The 15000-nt window shown below is 47.3% G+C and overlaps 2 protein-coding genes across 2 annotated transcripts in view; one reads left to right on the top strand and one right to left on the bottom strand.

Moving 5' to 3' along the window:
- The window catches only part of ttc22 (tetratricopeptide repeat domain 22), a 6597-nt gene extending 5470 nt beyond the window's left edge, over nt 1-1127 (bottom strand). Inside the window, exon 1 of the mRNA XM_062555975.1 lies at nt 125-1127. Within this exon, the coding sequence (XP_062411959.1) occupies nt 125-691 (567 nt within the window). The 5' untranslated portion in view covers nt 692-1127. The remainder of the gene's footprint in view (nt 1-124) is intronic.
- A 7046-nt stretch (nt 1128-8173) lies between these two features.
- Nucleotides 8174-15000, top strand: part of lurap1 (leucine rich adaptor protein 1) — a 16899-nt gene continuing 10072 nt past the window's right edge. Inside the window, exon 1 of the mRNA XM_062557109.1 lies at nt 8174-9049. Coding sequence (XP_062413093.1) covers nt 8840-9049 — 210 coding nt within the window. The 5' untranslated portion in view covers nt 8174-8839. The remainder of the gene's footprint in view (nt 9050-15000) is intronic.

The following is a 15000-nucleotide window of genomic DNA, read 5'->3' as shown; positions in this document are numbered from 1 at the left end:
CATACATGTACTATACAAGTATTACAAGTAGTATACTAAATATTTTACATACATACGTAATTATTTAAGGACTGTGTAATTACTGAAAGAGTGCTCATTTGTGTGTATGTGTGTGTGGACTGACCACATCTGCACCATAGTCCAGCGCTCTGTTGTAGAGTGTGAGCGCGGCGGTCAGTCTCTCTCGGAGCACCTCGTCCTCGTGCAGCTCCACGTCCCAGGGGTGTGTGTACGCCTGCTCGGCCAGGCAGCGGGCAGCGCTGCGTCCGGAACCGGTACCGGCACCGTCCCCCGTGAGGCCCATGAGGGCGGACACCCGCTCCACACACTCCCCGGCGTCCATCTCGCGTCCGAGCCGGTCGTACACGTAGCCCAGGTTGGCCCAGGCGTTGAGGTTGTCCGGTTCCTCTCGGACGACGGCGCGGAACGCCTCCTCGGCCTCGGACAGGCGGTCCAGGTGGAAGTCCAGCAGGCCCAGGAGGTTCCTGACGGCGTACTGCAGCGGTCCGGTCTCGGCCTCCAGCTGGACACGCAGACTCTCCCTCCGCAGGTGTGTGTCCCGCCTCCGCAGGTCGGCGGGACCCTGTGATTCGCCGTTCAGGTGCAGAGGCAGGTGGAAGTGACCCGGGATGTAGTCCAGACCCTCAATCAGCGCCTCCAGGTCCTCCTCTGATGTAGTGCTGTCCTCCATATCACACACACACACACACACACACACACACACACACACACACACACACACACACACACACACTAACACACACACACACACACACACACACTTAAACACTCTCTCACACGCATACTCAAACACTCACACACACACACAAACACACACACTCACTCACACTCACACTCTCAAAGGCACTCTTTGACATTTAACCCACACATAGACAAACTCACACACACACACAGCCACTCTCTACCACTTTCTCCCACACACACACTCTCACGGGCAGTCCGTCACTTTGACACACACACACACACACACACACACACACACAGATTCACTCTAAATTACACTCGGTGGCACTTACACACACTAAATGGCACAGCTGAAGTCTTCAGTGGGCAGCACAGACTCTTGCTTCTGCCAAAGACTGGCTTACGCTCACACACTCACACACTCATTTAGTTGTGGAGGAAGTGGGACTCCTGTGACCAGGCAGGAAAGACAGGTTTAGAGGGGAGGAGAGATAACAGTGGGAGGAGAGTCTTCAACAGCTGCTAGGCCAGTTATACACACACACACACACACACACACACACACACACACACACACACTCACACACTTATCTGACTGGCCAGCTGCTAGTGCTCAATTGAATGCATCATTTGAATGTGTTTAAGCTGCACATGTCAAGTGTCTCTACCCTCTCCTCCTGAGAGTGTGTCTTTAAAGTTGTCTCTCCTCCTCAGAGTGTGTCTTTAAAGTTGTCTCCTCCTGAGAGTGTGTCTTTAAAGTTGTCAAGTGTCTCTACCCTCTCCTCCTGAGAGTGTGTCTTTAAAGTTGTCAAGTAACTCTACCATCTCCTCCTGAGAGTGTCTTTAAAGAGTTGTCTCCTCCTAAGAGTGCGTCTTTAAATATGCGTTCTTAGGAGGAGACAACTTTAAATATGCGTTCTTAGGAGGAGACAACTTTAAAGTTGTCTCCTCCTAAGAGCGCGTCTTTAAAGTTGTCTCCGTGTCATGGACCAGATGATGTCATTATCAAAACACGGAAACATTCACTATATTCATGGGAAAACACGTCCTTATACATTTCCTTATATTTCCTTATTGAGGTCAGTATTGGTTACACTTTACCTGGAGGTACATAAGAGTGACATGATAAACATTATAAATGAGTTATAAATGTGCCATTCGGTTTTAGTCATGACAAGTTAAGGTTAGGCTTAGGGTTAAACTTTAGGGTAAGGGTTTAGGGTAAGATTAATGAAAGTATCATGACATTCTTATGTAGATACCTTCAAGAAAAGTTTTACCTCAGTATCTGTCATGGTGTGTGTTTTATGAAAGTGTCATGTCGCTCTTATGTGATAGCCTACCTTCAAGTAAAGTTTTACCTCAGTAGTCTTGCATGTGGGTATGTCCTGTAACAGACTTCCAGAGGCTGGCGAGTTTAACCAGGGTCCTTCAATTCTAATGGAAACTGACAGGACTGAGCGAGGGCAGGTTCCTGGACAAGTGTCCGCCTCCTACAGTAGGTTTTACCCCTAACGCTTACTATGGAGACGAGCTTTATGGTGAGTGAGTGTGAGAGGTTCCAGAGGTCAAACATTTGTATGCAAATGTGTAACAGAACAGGAGAGATAAGCAACGGGGTGGAGCAGAGTGGATCCATCATTCACAATGGCTACCTGCTGAAGGGTCAGATGAAAGTAGACCCACACACACACACACACACACACACACACACACATACACACACACACACACAATGGCTACCTGCTGAAGGGTCAGATGAAGGCACACACACACACACACACACACACACACACACACACACACACACACAATGGCTACCTGCTGAAGGGTCAGAGATGAAGGCAGATGAGTATGCTGAGTATGTGGAAGAGGAAGGTGAAGCGTCCTGCAGCCACACACACACACACACACACTCTCTATCTCTCTCTCTCTTTCTTTCTCTCTGTCCTGCAGGCATTCGCCTGAGTGATGGAGCATGTAGATAACTGCTACTGATGCTGAACACTGAAAACCCACCATGATGAGTGTGTGTGTGAGAGAGTACTGTATGTATGTATGTGTGTGTATGTGAGAGACAGAGAGAGAGAGTGTGTGTGTGTGTGTGTGTGTGTGTACTCCTCCTAGAGTGGTCGGGCCTCGAAGTAAAGGAGTCCAAATGCGCAGTGCTTTACGAGAGAAGGAGCGGTGGAAACAGGTGGTACCGGTCAAAATCTGACCGTGACCCACAATTCAAAATCAGTGGAAAAATAATAAGAGTGTACTCCCGACATGATTCGTACACTTATCTTGGACACAGATTCAACGTTGCTGGCGACTGGGACCAACAAATACAGGGAATAATTACGGAATACACCACAAGGTTGCAAAAAATTGACGCATCCCCATTGCCACTGTTCATGAAAATAGATGCAATCAGACAGATAGCTCTATCAAAAGTGCAACACTTCTTCTCGAATGTGCATATTTCAAGGAAAGTTCTGCAGGACTTAAACAACACAACTGTTAAGACAGTGAGAGGATGGCTCGGTCTGAACAGTCACACAACCCGCGATGTCATTCATCACAGCAGACGTGAGGGGGGCCTAGGAGTTCCAGACTTCGAGTGGACTTACATCGCCACTAGACTGTCGCACTTACTAAGCATGCTAAACAGTGACGATAGCACCGTAAGAGAGATGGCCCGTGCTTCCCTTTTTCTCGACCTTGGGAAGCGCAAAGTCCCCCTCGCCCGAGAACCGGAACCCAGCTTTCTAGGATTCCGTAAGAAAGCGAATGGCAAACTTGACACTCATGCCGCCGGTTTTGGGGTCAGATCGGACTGGCCTGATCTCAACGATCTCTGCAATTGGACTGGTGTTGACTTGCAGTGGTCTGGAGTCGATACCACACATGTTACACCGTATGAAGTGATGATTAAGGACGAAAACATCACTGTGACTGCAACAGTACTGCAAGACGGTCTGCGCTATTCAGTTCCACCTGGAAACAGCCGTGCGTCTCTGCTGTCAATCAAACATCAGCTGCGTCAGAGACATTGGAGAGGATTAAAACTCCAAGGAAAGCTTGCATGTATCCCCTTTGCTGATCACTCCATCTCACACACAATTTTTCACAATTCATCTATTGATGAAGACATACTCATTTTCACAGTCAAAGCCAGGCTTCAGGTATACCCAACAAGGTTAAACCTGTCAATCTGGTATCCTCGTTCCCACTCACCATTGTGTATGCATCATGGACAAGAGCAAGTCATAGAATCCATGTCACACATATTAAATGGCTGTCTTTTTTTACAAAGGTCTTTACATATCCAGGCATGACAGGATTGTGGACATTATATCTGAGAAGTTACCATCTTTATTCTCGCCACATGTGTCAATACATGTAAATTGTGTTGTTAAACAACAAATGTTTTCCAGGTGTTCCAGAGAAATGTCTGTGTTCTCTGAGTTAAGTGCCACCAGGCCTGATATTGTAGTCATTGATGAGTACAATAGGGATGTGTTCATCCTGGAAGTAGGCTGCTGTTTTGATTCTTGTCTAGAGGAGGCTTACTTAACAAAGCTAGTAAAATATCACCCTCTTGTACAGACAATAACTAGCCTTGGCTACAAGTGTCAATATCTGGTGCTCATCTTTGGCAGCCTGGGCCACGTGCATAGGCTTGTCATTAGGGGTCTCAGGATAGTTGGCTTTACAAAAGCAAGGGCAAAGCAAATTGCCAAATACTGCTCAATATCCTCCATTATTGGGAGTCGCCATATATGGAGAAGAAGGTGTTGTGTGTATCCATAAAATCTGCTGTTTGAATTGTCATCATGCTCACATTGGTGGATCATGCCTTAGCAATGTTCTGCATCTGTAACATTTATGTCCTTTTGTACATTTATTATGAATTGCGGACATAAATAAAGTAGTTAAACTGTGTGTGTGTGTGTGTGTGTGTGTGTGTGTGTCTATCTGTGTCTATCTGTGTAAGATGTGACATAGTGCCACCAATGTTTGGATCTGTAAATCTTCCCCTGTGCTAGTCCAAGTAAAAGCATAAAAATGTGTGTGTGTTTGTGTACAGCCTTTACTGTGCATATATGTAAGTGTAACTCTGGGAGTCTGTTTACTTCCATGCATTTCTGACATGAATTAATCTGACATGTGGGCTATATCAACGATTATATCTTACCACATATCATAAGCTTTCAGTTGTAATGAAAGTATATCATGAATGTAAGTGTAGACTTTGCACTCAGACTATGGTACAGTATAAACCTTAGTACAAAGTCCAAAGTCTACGCTACACTATAAGGTATACGTTTCTTCTCTGACCAAAAGAGGGCGCCAGTCCCCAGTGTACCCAAGGTTCAGGTTGTTTGCTTGATGCTCCGCTGGGATTTGAGTGTGTACTCTTCCATTACAGAGGATGAATGGACTTTGACAGCAACGCAATAACACTTAGTGAAGGAGATTAGATACAGGAGATGGAATCAATGCTTGGCAGCAGTCAGACCCAAACCCAAAAGACTGGTAGCGGAGTACAGGGACTGTGTGTGTGTGTGTGTGTGTGTGTGTGTGTGTGTGTGTGTGTGTGTGTGTGTGTGTGTGTGTGTGTGAGTGTGATCATACCAGTCCGTAGCAGGACTGGTGTCACCATTGTACTGGGTTGTGCACTCCAGCCTGAATACTAGTATCAATTTCCTAAGCGAGTCTCCACAATATAGCAATGTGTCAAGCATTCAAGTCTGGGGAGTGGGGACGCTCTGTGAAAATCATTACTCCGGTAGTGTGTGTGTGTGTCTATGTGTGTGTACATATGTGTTTTGTGTGTCATTGGTGTGTGTGTGTGTCTGTCTGTGTGTGTGAATGTGAGGGCTACCGTTACACACAGATTTTCCTTCCCTCAGCATGAAAATATGAGTCTTCTGTGAATGCCTCCCCCCCCTCTCTCTCTCTTCTTTTCTCTACAGCAGGAAATAACCATTGTGGTGCCTGCAGCTGTGATTTGATGGCGTCATCCCAAGGAGGTATGCATGTGTGAGTGTATGTGTGTGTGTAGTGTAGACTGGAGTAATAATGTCGGAAAGGATCCCCGCACATATTCACAAACACACAAACACGAACACATCCAAAAATACACAATACACATACACAATCTTAAGACGCAGAGCCAAGTTGAGTAAGAGATGATGTAAAGAACGGCAGTCATTATCAATCAGGAAAGTAAGTCCAGACAGGGCGAACAGGAGCCAGACACACCAGCGGAGGGCTCTTGCTTCATCCTGAAGGGACTCATTTTCCCGATAATGATCATTCTATACAGTATCCCGCTCATTATATTGCTAGTTGCTACTTATATTAGCTACACATGATATGTCTCTATACATCATATTTGTTACCTTTTCATCGTGGCTTTTGCGGAGAAACATTCTTTAGGTCACAGCTGATCAACCGTCTGCTTTCACTTTTGAATGAAGTTCCGTTGCAAGAAGTGACCGGATTTCTTGCAGAGTGATATGAAAGACATTAATCAGAAGCACAAAGCCTGTTGCGTTGACAGTGTTCATTACATGGTGCTCATAACGTTGGGAAATCCCATTCAAACCAATGGAGTGTTTCAATAGCATTGTGAAGAGCTGCATAATAAAGGAATTATAACTGACAGAGTGCAGTATTTGAAACAGCAGTCACAAGAGACTGTTGTTCTGATGTAGACGGACTGACAAAGACAGGCAGAGTGCAGTGTGTGTGTGTGTGTGTGTGAGTGTGTGTGTGTGTGTGTGTGTGTGTGTGTGTGAGTAAATAGACACTCCCCAACACTATCATGGTCTTAATCCTTCCTAAACATATCACACACACACACACACACACACTCATCACATGCAGACACACTCACTTCCACATCCACACATCACACGTAGATACACACTCACACATGCCCATCACACGCACGCACGCACGCACGCACGCACGCACGCACGCACGCACGCACGCACGCACGCACGCACACACACACACACACACACACACACACACACACACACACAGAGAGATTGACCTCCGCACCAGCGGTCATGTACAGTATGTGATGAGCATGCAGGACACTGGTGTTGGCCGGCTGGGCTCTGGTGTGTGTCTGGTGTCTCTGAGTGAGCAGATGTTCATTAGTGTGATTCCACTTCTGGGAGTTCATCTCCATCTGGCCCCTCTCTCCTACAGCAGGCCACACCTCTCTTACAGCAGGCCACACCGGAGTGGACGCACAGTTGACCAGCTGATGAGCGTTAGCTGAGCACATGCCACAGCAATTAGCTTCTACTGTAATCAGTGCAAATGGCCACACCAGATGTGACGACACGGTCAGTCCACTGGGGGCAGTTCTGGCGGTCTGCTGAATTTTGCTTACCGGTTTTTCCAGTGCTACTCTGGTCGGTTGCCGCTCGTGGTCCAAACGCTATTACTCATTCAGTTCTACTAATTCCTCCATCTTAATAACATCTCATGTCTTAATATTCAGGACAAATGAAAGGCGATGGTAGTCAGTCCAGCTGTGGACCAGGGGAGGCACCAGTGGTCTGATGTCTGCATCTGATTTAGCTATCTGGGATCTGGGTCTGATGTCTGTTCTCTACTGCTTTGGGAAACCCATTTTGCAAAGCTAATATCTTTTAGCTGCATTTGTGTGTCCGTGTGTGTGTGTGTGTGTGTGTGTGTGTGTGTGAGTGTGTGTGTGTGTGTGTGTGTGTGTGTGTGTGTGTGTGTGTGTGTGTGTGTGTGTGTGTGTGTTAGTGTGTGTTAGTGTGTGTGTGTGTGTGTGTGTGTGTGTGTGTGTGTGTGTGTGTGCGCGCGTGTGTGTGTGTGTGTGTGTGTGAGAGAGAGAGAGAGAGAGAGAGAGAGAGAGAGAGAGAGAGAGAGAGAGAGAGAGAGGTCTTCCCTCAAAATGTCTGTCTGGTTCCCATGTTGCACTCTGATCCTGCTGGACAAGAGCGCATGAGTTCACCATTACCATTTGTCCTCAGTGTTCCCCTGAATGAGAGACGAGAGGGAGTGTGTGTAGAGGCAAGGGGATGACCTGCCGGAGAGAGGGACTGTGGTTACAGTCCTATACAAATGAGACGGGCTCAGGGACCCTAGAGCCAAAGACAGAAACAAAAACACACCCACTCACTGCACGCTCCCCTCTGGTATGCGTGTGGAAAATGAGTCATCTTGCAGGAGTTACAGGAGGCTGGCTGGCTGGCTGGCTGGCTGGCTGGCTGTCCCGAACTTTCAGAAATGGTAGTCTGGCCAGGCCAGCGCAGAGACTCCTGCATGGAACATAAATCATTATAACATGGAACAGTGGTGTCATATGACCACGGTTGCAGCGCTGCTCACCGGCACCAAGCCGTAAACGAACAAGCACTGTAGCCTACTGGATAGCCTGCAGAGCATCCTTTTGTTGCTCTAATAGCTAATAGAGTGTTTACGGTAGGCAACTTGTGCGCCTCTTGTTTTTCTGCGGTAGCCTCGATCATGCAGGTGTTGACCAGACGCAAATTCACTACGCAACAAGCGCTGCTTCAGCTGGGCATCAGCGGCGTTCGGTCCTGAGGAAACATTTAACGACATCAGTGAGACTCTGTCGGTAAAATCTCATCCTAACGAAAGAAGGTGCCAGGGAGGACCATTCGACTGATTCTGCAAAGGCGAGCGCAGTGCAAGATAATGTTCAGGTGCTGAGCTTTTCTGCACAGTAGCGGGCAATGTCAAACGTCAACGTCTGGAGATGGAAAACAATGTAGGCTAATAGGCGAGCGGTACCCACTTCATCATCTCCATCTGGAAAAATAAGACTTTCATTTGTGCAGCGTTCGGTCATTTAAATCCCCGCCATGCCGCAAGTGTTTGGGTTGTTTTCACCACTGACCATGTGATAAAGCTCCGAACGCGGCGCCAGCGCGCTGATGACGGTCTTCTCTGGTGATGCTCAGATGTGGGAGCATTACACTAACTGAGGGAATCCATCTGGTAGTGACCACTGAAGACGTTGACGTGGACACAACATCTGTTAGATTTGAGTGTGTGTGCAAGTTATTTCATTAACGGTTAAACAGTAGCCTAAGTCGTGTCGAGACGAATTTTACACGAAGCCTTTACCATGGATGAAGGTAATGCCAACGACTCAGTCCCAGATTTGAAAGACCTGGAGGTAAAGATCGGGAGAAAGACCCCCGAGGGTCTCCTACAGTGGATGCGGGAAGAATCTGCGCATCGTGGGGAGTCCAAGTCAAGTGTCCCGGAGTGTATAAATCGAGACCCTGCCAGGAAAAGCCTCGACGACAAGATAAGGAAATTGAAAGTAGACATGGTAAGATCTGTGTTATTTTGTAATCAATGTTATTTTGTGTAGCCTATCTCAACTGGTGGGTTTCATCCTGATTGTTTTATTTGTTTATTTTTTCCATCTTGACTGACCATGAACTGAACCAGAATCTGGATTCTTGCGCTTTATTTCCCATGGGAGACTATATCCAGACATGAAAGATCGTGTGTGAGGGTTTATGTTTCTGACAGCTGTGCGACAGGCTGAATGAAGTCTGCTATGCTACGTAGGCCTAACCATGTTGTTCACCTTCATTTATGGAATAGAGAGATGCTTTGAACTCACAGATGGTAATCTCTATCAAATTAAATAGTTTGACTTGAGGCAAATATCAGCAGAGAGACAGCGATGTGCAATCGACGATTCAGTCTCGCTTTCTCTCACTAACTCTCCCCCTCGCTATCTCTCCACTTGCTGCAAAAATCGGCAGGTGGTTGCGTTGCTAGGAGATTAAACGGCTGAACTGAAGCACTCTTTCTCTCAGAAACAGAGCGGTGATTGATTCGTTGGAAGGACTGCCAACACCTTTCGCTTTGTTAAATGGATTGTTGACAACATGTAGCCCTACACTGTTTTGTTTCTCTCTTTTCTTAATTTCCCCTTGGGGATCAATAAAGTATCTATCTATCTATCTATCTATCTATCTATCTATCTATCTATCTATCTGCATGCAGCATATTAGCCTGGGCCTACTGTCCTGTATTAGGCCATTAAGTGTATTAGGCCTATTTGTTAAAAATTCCATAAAGTATAGGCTTAGAATCGTGATGAATGGGATTTGTCCATCGGTAGGCTACATTAGGTTCCAGGCAATGTATTTGAGCAGCGCCATAATCCCATGCCCGTTTTTCCGTGGGAGGCGCCTGGTGAGAGTGACGGTCATTCGTAAGCAGTGGGATTCCAGCATGGAACCTCCGGGCTTGTTTGCGCGCACCAGACGTCTTGCGTTCCAGGGATGGAGTCTTTGAAAGAGGTTCGCGCGCGGTGCTTTTGAGCCTCCTGCGGTTTGCTTCGTGTGATTTGTTGGGGGAGAATACGAAACGCAACAACATTTTGCAGCCTGGAGATACACGAAGGGATTGTCATCAGATTGTGGTTAGGGCTGTGTTTTGTAAACACCCAACAGATGGCTGTCGTTAGCGAGAGGGGCCGGGTTGCCCGTGGATTGTATGCACAGTTGGGTAGTCTTCGTGAGGGTGATCTACCTCTAGGAACGGGCAGAACTCAATACTTAAGCCATATGCTATCATCTAAAGTGCACATTCAGGAGACATCTTGCTTTGTAAGTCAGCACATAGAGCTCGCCTACCCGTAACCATTAGGGAGATAGCCCGGGGTGGGCTACCTTTTAGAGCCGTTCCCACCGATCGAACGGAAGACTCAGCAGCATCAGAAACACCATTAATCACGCACGCTGTCAGCATTCCATGACGACCGGACTGATACGTTTGCCGCGGTCAGCACGGATCCGGCCGCGAGCTCAGTGATTAAGGTCCGGAACCTTGTCAGTTCTTCTCGCTAGGGCTCAGCTGAGTGTAGGCTAGGCCTACTTCAGTTAGGAGAGAGAGAGAGAGAGGGATAGAGGGAGGAGGAGAGAGAGGGGTAGAGAGACAGGCAACTGAGAAAGAAAGAGAAAAGTGTAGCTGGAGGAGAAAGGGTTGGGAGGGAGGTAGAGAATGGAATCAGGAAGAATGAAAGAGAAAATGGGAGGATGAGAGAGAGAGAGAGAGCAGTGGTGCAGGTGCCCTTTCTTAGGTGCAGTGTGTGTGTGTGTGTGTCCTCTCCTGGTAACTGCTGCTTTAATGAGTCAGGAGTCTCCACAGTCACCGTGGCCTCCTCACCTTGCCCTGTTGGGTGCCACGGCAACCCCCTCTTCTCTACCTCCCCCAGCTCAGCCTCTCTCTCTCTCTCTTTATCCCTCTGTCCTACTCTCTCTCTCTCTCTCTCTCTCTCTCTCTCTCTCTCTCTCACACACACACACACTCTGTGGGAGTTGGAGAGGTGAGTGTTTGAGAGAAATGAACAATGGAATGGTTACCTTGTCTGAGTCTGGCCCGTTCACACACATACTCACACACACACACACACATCAGGAGTTTGGCCCGTTCCCATCACACAACCCTGCCCTGGAGCGTTCACGAACATACACACACACACACACACACACACATCAGGACCCTGCCCTGGAACACGTGCACACATACACATGCACACATGGTGAGTTTGGTCCGTTCCGTCCGTTTTGCCCTTGGGCTGGGAGTTCCTTAATAACTCCAGCTACTTCACACTCACACACACACACACACACACACACACACACACACACACACACACACACACTTCACGGCCAGAGTGCTCACTACCTCCCTGTAAGTCCCCCATGCTGTGCTCGCTCGGCAGCCGTGGTCAAGGTTGGACGGGGAGAGGGGCAGACGGGACGCCCGCGGAGATGTGTGTGTGTGTGTGTGTGTGTTGAGATGAGTTTGGTCCTCAGTGTTTCTCTCAAAGGAATACTGGCTGTCCAATCTCCCTTTCCCAAGGGCAGGATGACCACTGGAGCACTAGGTTATCTTTGTTATTGAGAGAACTATTTGTGTGTGTGTGTGTGTGTGTGTGTGTGTGTGTGTGTTTACGGCAGTATGAGAGAGCACAGCATCTCAAAGTGCCATAATACTTTCAGAAAACCCAAGACATTCAAAGGACACACCACCAACACGAAATAAAGACAGTTAGAGACAGTTTACTATGGTAGAGAAAGGTGGATAGAGGTAGAGAAAGATGGAGAGAGATAGAGAAAGAAGGATAGAGTTAGAGAAAGACCTAGAGGTAGAGAAGGAAGCAGGGGCGTCACTAGGTGTACCATAGATCCGGGGCTGTAGCCCAACTTTTTTTTTTTTTTTTTTTTTTTTTTCCCTTCTTACGGGGGTCCGGGGGTTTTTCCCCCGGAAAATTTTGAAAATTGGGCCGTTAAAGATGCCGTTTCAACGTAGTTTGAGAAGGAAAGGAAGGAAATTCGTTGGGGTTCTCCTCATCATATTTTAATAACAAATAAAGCTAATTTCCCTCAAGGCTAGCCTATAGGCTACTGGTAGTTCTAACAGAGACCTCACACCCAAACATTTTTTTCTGCCCGTGACATGATGAATGAATGAATCATTTCCAGGTGCCACTCTAATCGCTGTAAATGGATTAATGCAACACTCCTCGTCCAATTTTCAGTTTGCATGGAAATCATTGGTATAATTGCCTAGGAGATCTACGTGCGGCCAGCCTGACTCTTCCACTCGTTTGTGATAACTAGCAGTGTTTACTACTGTTGTTGTAGGCTACTACGTGTTTACTACTGTTGACTACTGTAGCCTACTAGTAGACTTAATGGAACAAGTTCATGGAAAAAAAATGCTTGTGCAGAACGTTTCGTTAATCTATCCTACAGAGCCGTTAGGTAACGTCGGTGAGTAAGTTTATCTCTTTGTTATCCAAATGAACGGTCTTAAAGTTAGCGAGTTACAGAGGCTGGCAGTCAGCCCGACAGAGGGGGGAAGCGTGGAACACTGATGTCGCATTTGCAACAATTTATTCTGACTCCATGGAACGTCAGCGAACAGAGTAACAATATTGCAGTTGTGCCTGTGTTTCTGGCTCTCAGGCTAAGTTGTGACTGCTAAGAAATAGACTAGAAATCTAGACGCCACTAGCGGCAATCACGTGAGGCTAGGGGCTGCTGACCGTGGCATTCAATTTGAACCTTATAAAAAAAACTCTGTGGCGATTTTCATCATTTTGTAAGGCACGGAGATCCGGGGCTATCCCCAATACATCCGGGGCTCTAGCCCCGAATGCCCAGGTCTAACGACGCCTCTGGAAGGAAGGATGTAAAGGGAATTGGTGTTCAGTATGTCCTTGTCCTTTTTCTCCTGTTCCTCACGTCTCTCACGGATGCGGCACAGATGGAGGTGGCTTGGTGTGCGCCTGTGCGGACAGATGGAGGAGTGTGTGTGTGTGTGTGTGTGTGTGTGTGTGTGTGTGTGTGTGACAGAGAGAGAGAGAGAGAGAGAGAGAGACAGAGCAGAGAGTGGGCAAACATGATTCTTTTCTGGGATGTGTTTCTAGAGAGCGTGTTGTGTTGTGGAGAATGGTGCGGGGTCACAGGGTCATGAGACGGCCCTCGGGCCCCAAAGCATGCTGGGAGAGATGGTGTGCTAGGGCCGAGGGGTCATGATAATCAGCGCAGTGGGATGGAGAGCTCTGTTGTGAGTCAGGTGTGTGTGTGTGTGTGTGTGTGTGTGTGTGTGTGTGTGTGTGTGTGTGTGTGTGTGTGTGTGTGTGTGTGTGTGTGAAAGAGAGCGAGCATAAGCTGCAGGGTCTAAGTTTCTGTCTGGTTATTCTCTGTCTGCAGGGTGCTTCCTTGGTTGGCATCAGCTGGTCAACGCTCTCTCTTCCTCTCTGTGTGAGGGTGTGTGTGTGGGGGGTGAGGGTGTGTGTATGTGTGTATGTGTATGTGAGGGTGTATGAATCAGCTTCAGGCTTTAAGTGCTTGTCCGGTCACTGTCTGCAGTGTACAGTGTACACTAGCTGTCAGCTCTCTCTCTCTCTCTCTCTCTCCCCCCCCCCCTCTCTCTCTCTCTCTCTCTCTCCTCTCTCTCAAATTCAAAGGAGCTTTATTAGCATGACTGTTGGGTACAATGTTGCCAAAGCTAGTGTTTCAGATAACACAGTAGAATATGACAGTTATTATTCTATATAATAACTCTCTCTTCTCTCTCTTTCTCTCTCAATCTGTGTGTGTGTGTGTGTGTGTGTGTGTGTGTGTGTGTTTGTGCCTTCTGTCTTCTTTCATCAGTTTCCAAGTGTGTATGTGTCTTTTCTGTACCGCTGTGTGTGTGTGTGTGTGTGTGTGTCTGTGTGTGTGTTTGTGTGTGTGTGTGTGTGTGTGTGTGTGTTGTAGGTGACCTTATGAGCATTTATCCTTGTGGTAGGGATCATTGCCAGTGTAGTGGCACAGGCTAGCTTGAGCTGAAAGCTAAATATTGAGCTTGTTGCCCGTAGTGGTGATGTGTGATGCTGCTGCAAAGATACGGAGAGAAAATCACTGCATGTAGTGGCCTCAGTAAAGTGCATCTTCATCATGGTGCTATTTAAAGCAGGAGTGTATTTATAGCAGTTGCTCTGTTGTTTATAAGAGGCCCATTTGTGTGTGTGTGTGTGTGTGTGTGAGTGTGTGTGTGTGTGTCTGTGTGTGTCTGTGTGTGACTGTGACTGTGTGTGTGTGTGTGTGTGTGTGTGTGTGTGTCTGTGGTCTGGTCTCTTGAGAGATACATGTATACGCAGTGTCTGTTTTCCCTTTTTTCAGCATTGTGCTGATGAATCCTTCTCATCTGTCCTTGAAACACGAGCAGGTTTATCTGGTGTGGATCAGGCCACACTGAGTTGGTATGGGGGCTAGCGATCCGCCCGTAATCCTCGAGATTAAGGCGGAGAGGTTCGGGCTGCCGATTCAACAAACACTGTGGTGGTTAGAGCGGGGAGATCGAGGCTTTCTCACACAACCCCTTAACGCAGAAGATTTGAAGCAGCTCCAAGACATGCTCTAAACAGAACCATAGCAGGAACAAACCCAAGCCATATCCTAAACAGAACCGGGCCATATCATAAGCAGAACCATAACAGGAACAGAACCTTGCCATAAACATAACCGGACCATGTCATAAACAGACCCAGGCCATATCATAAACAGAACTGGGCCAAAGCGACATACAAATAAAACAAAACAATAAATAATGTCATAAACAGATCCATAACTGGAACCCAACCACATCATAAACAGAGCCATAACAGGAACAACACCAAGCCATACCATAAACAGAACCTATTGGAAATAGAACCCAGAATCTGAAGCGGAACCATATCAGGAACAGTTCCGTGCAGGTTCTCTA

The sequence above is a fragment of the Sardina pilchardus genome, chromosome 15 (genome assembly GCF_963854185.1).
Source record: "Sardina pilchardus chromosome 15, fSarPil1.1, whole genome shotgun sequence".
Lineage (NCBI taxonomy): Eukaryota > Metazoa > Chordata > Actinopteri > Clupeiformes > Clupeidae > Sardina > Sardina pilchardus.
This window is presented reverse-complemented; position numbering and strand designations above follow the sequence as displayed.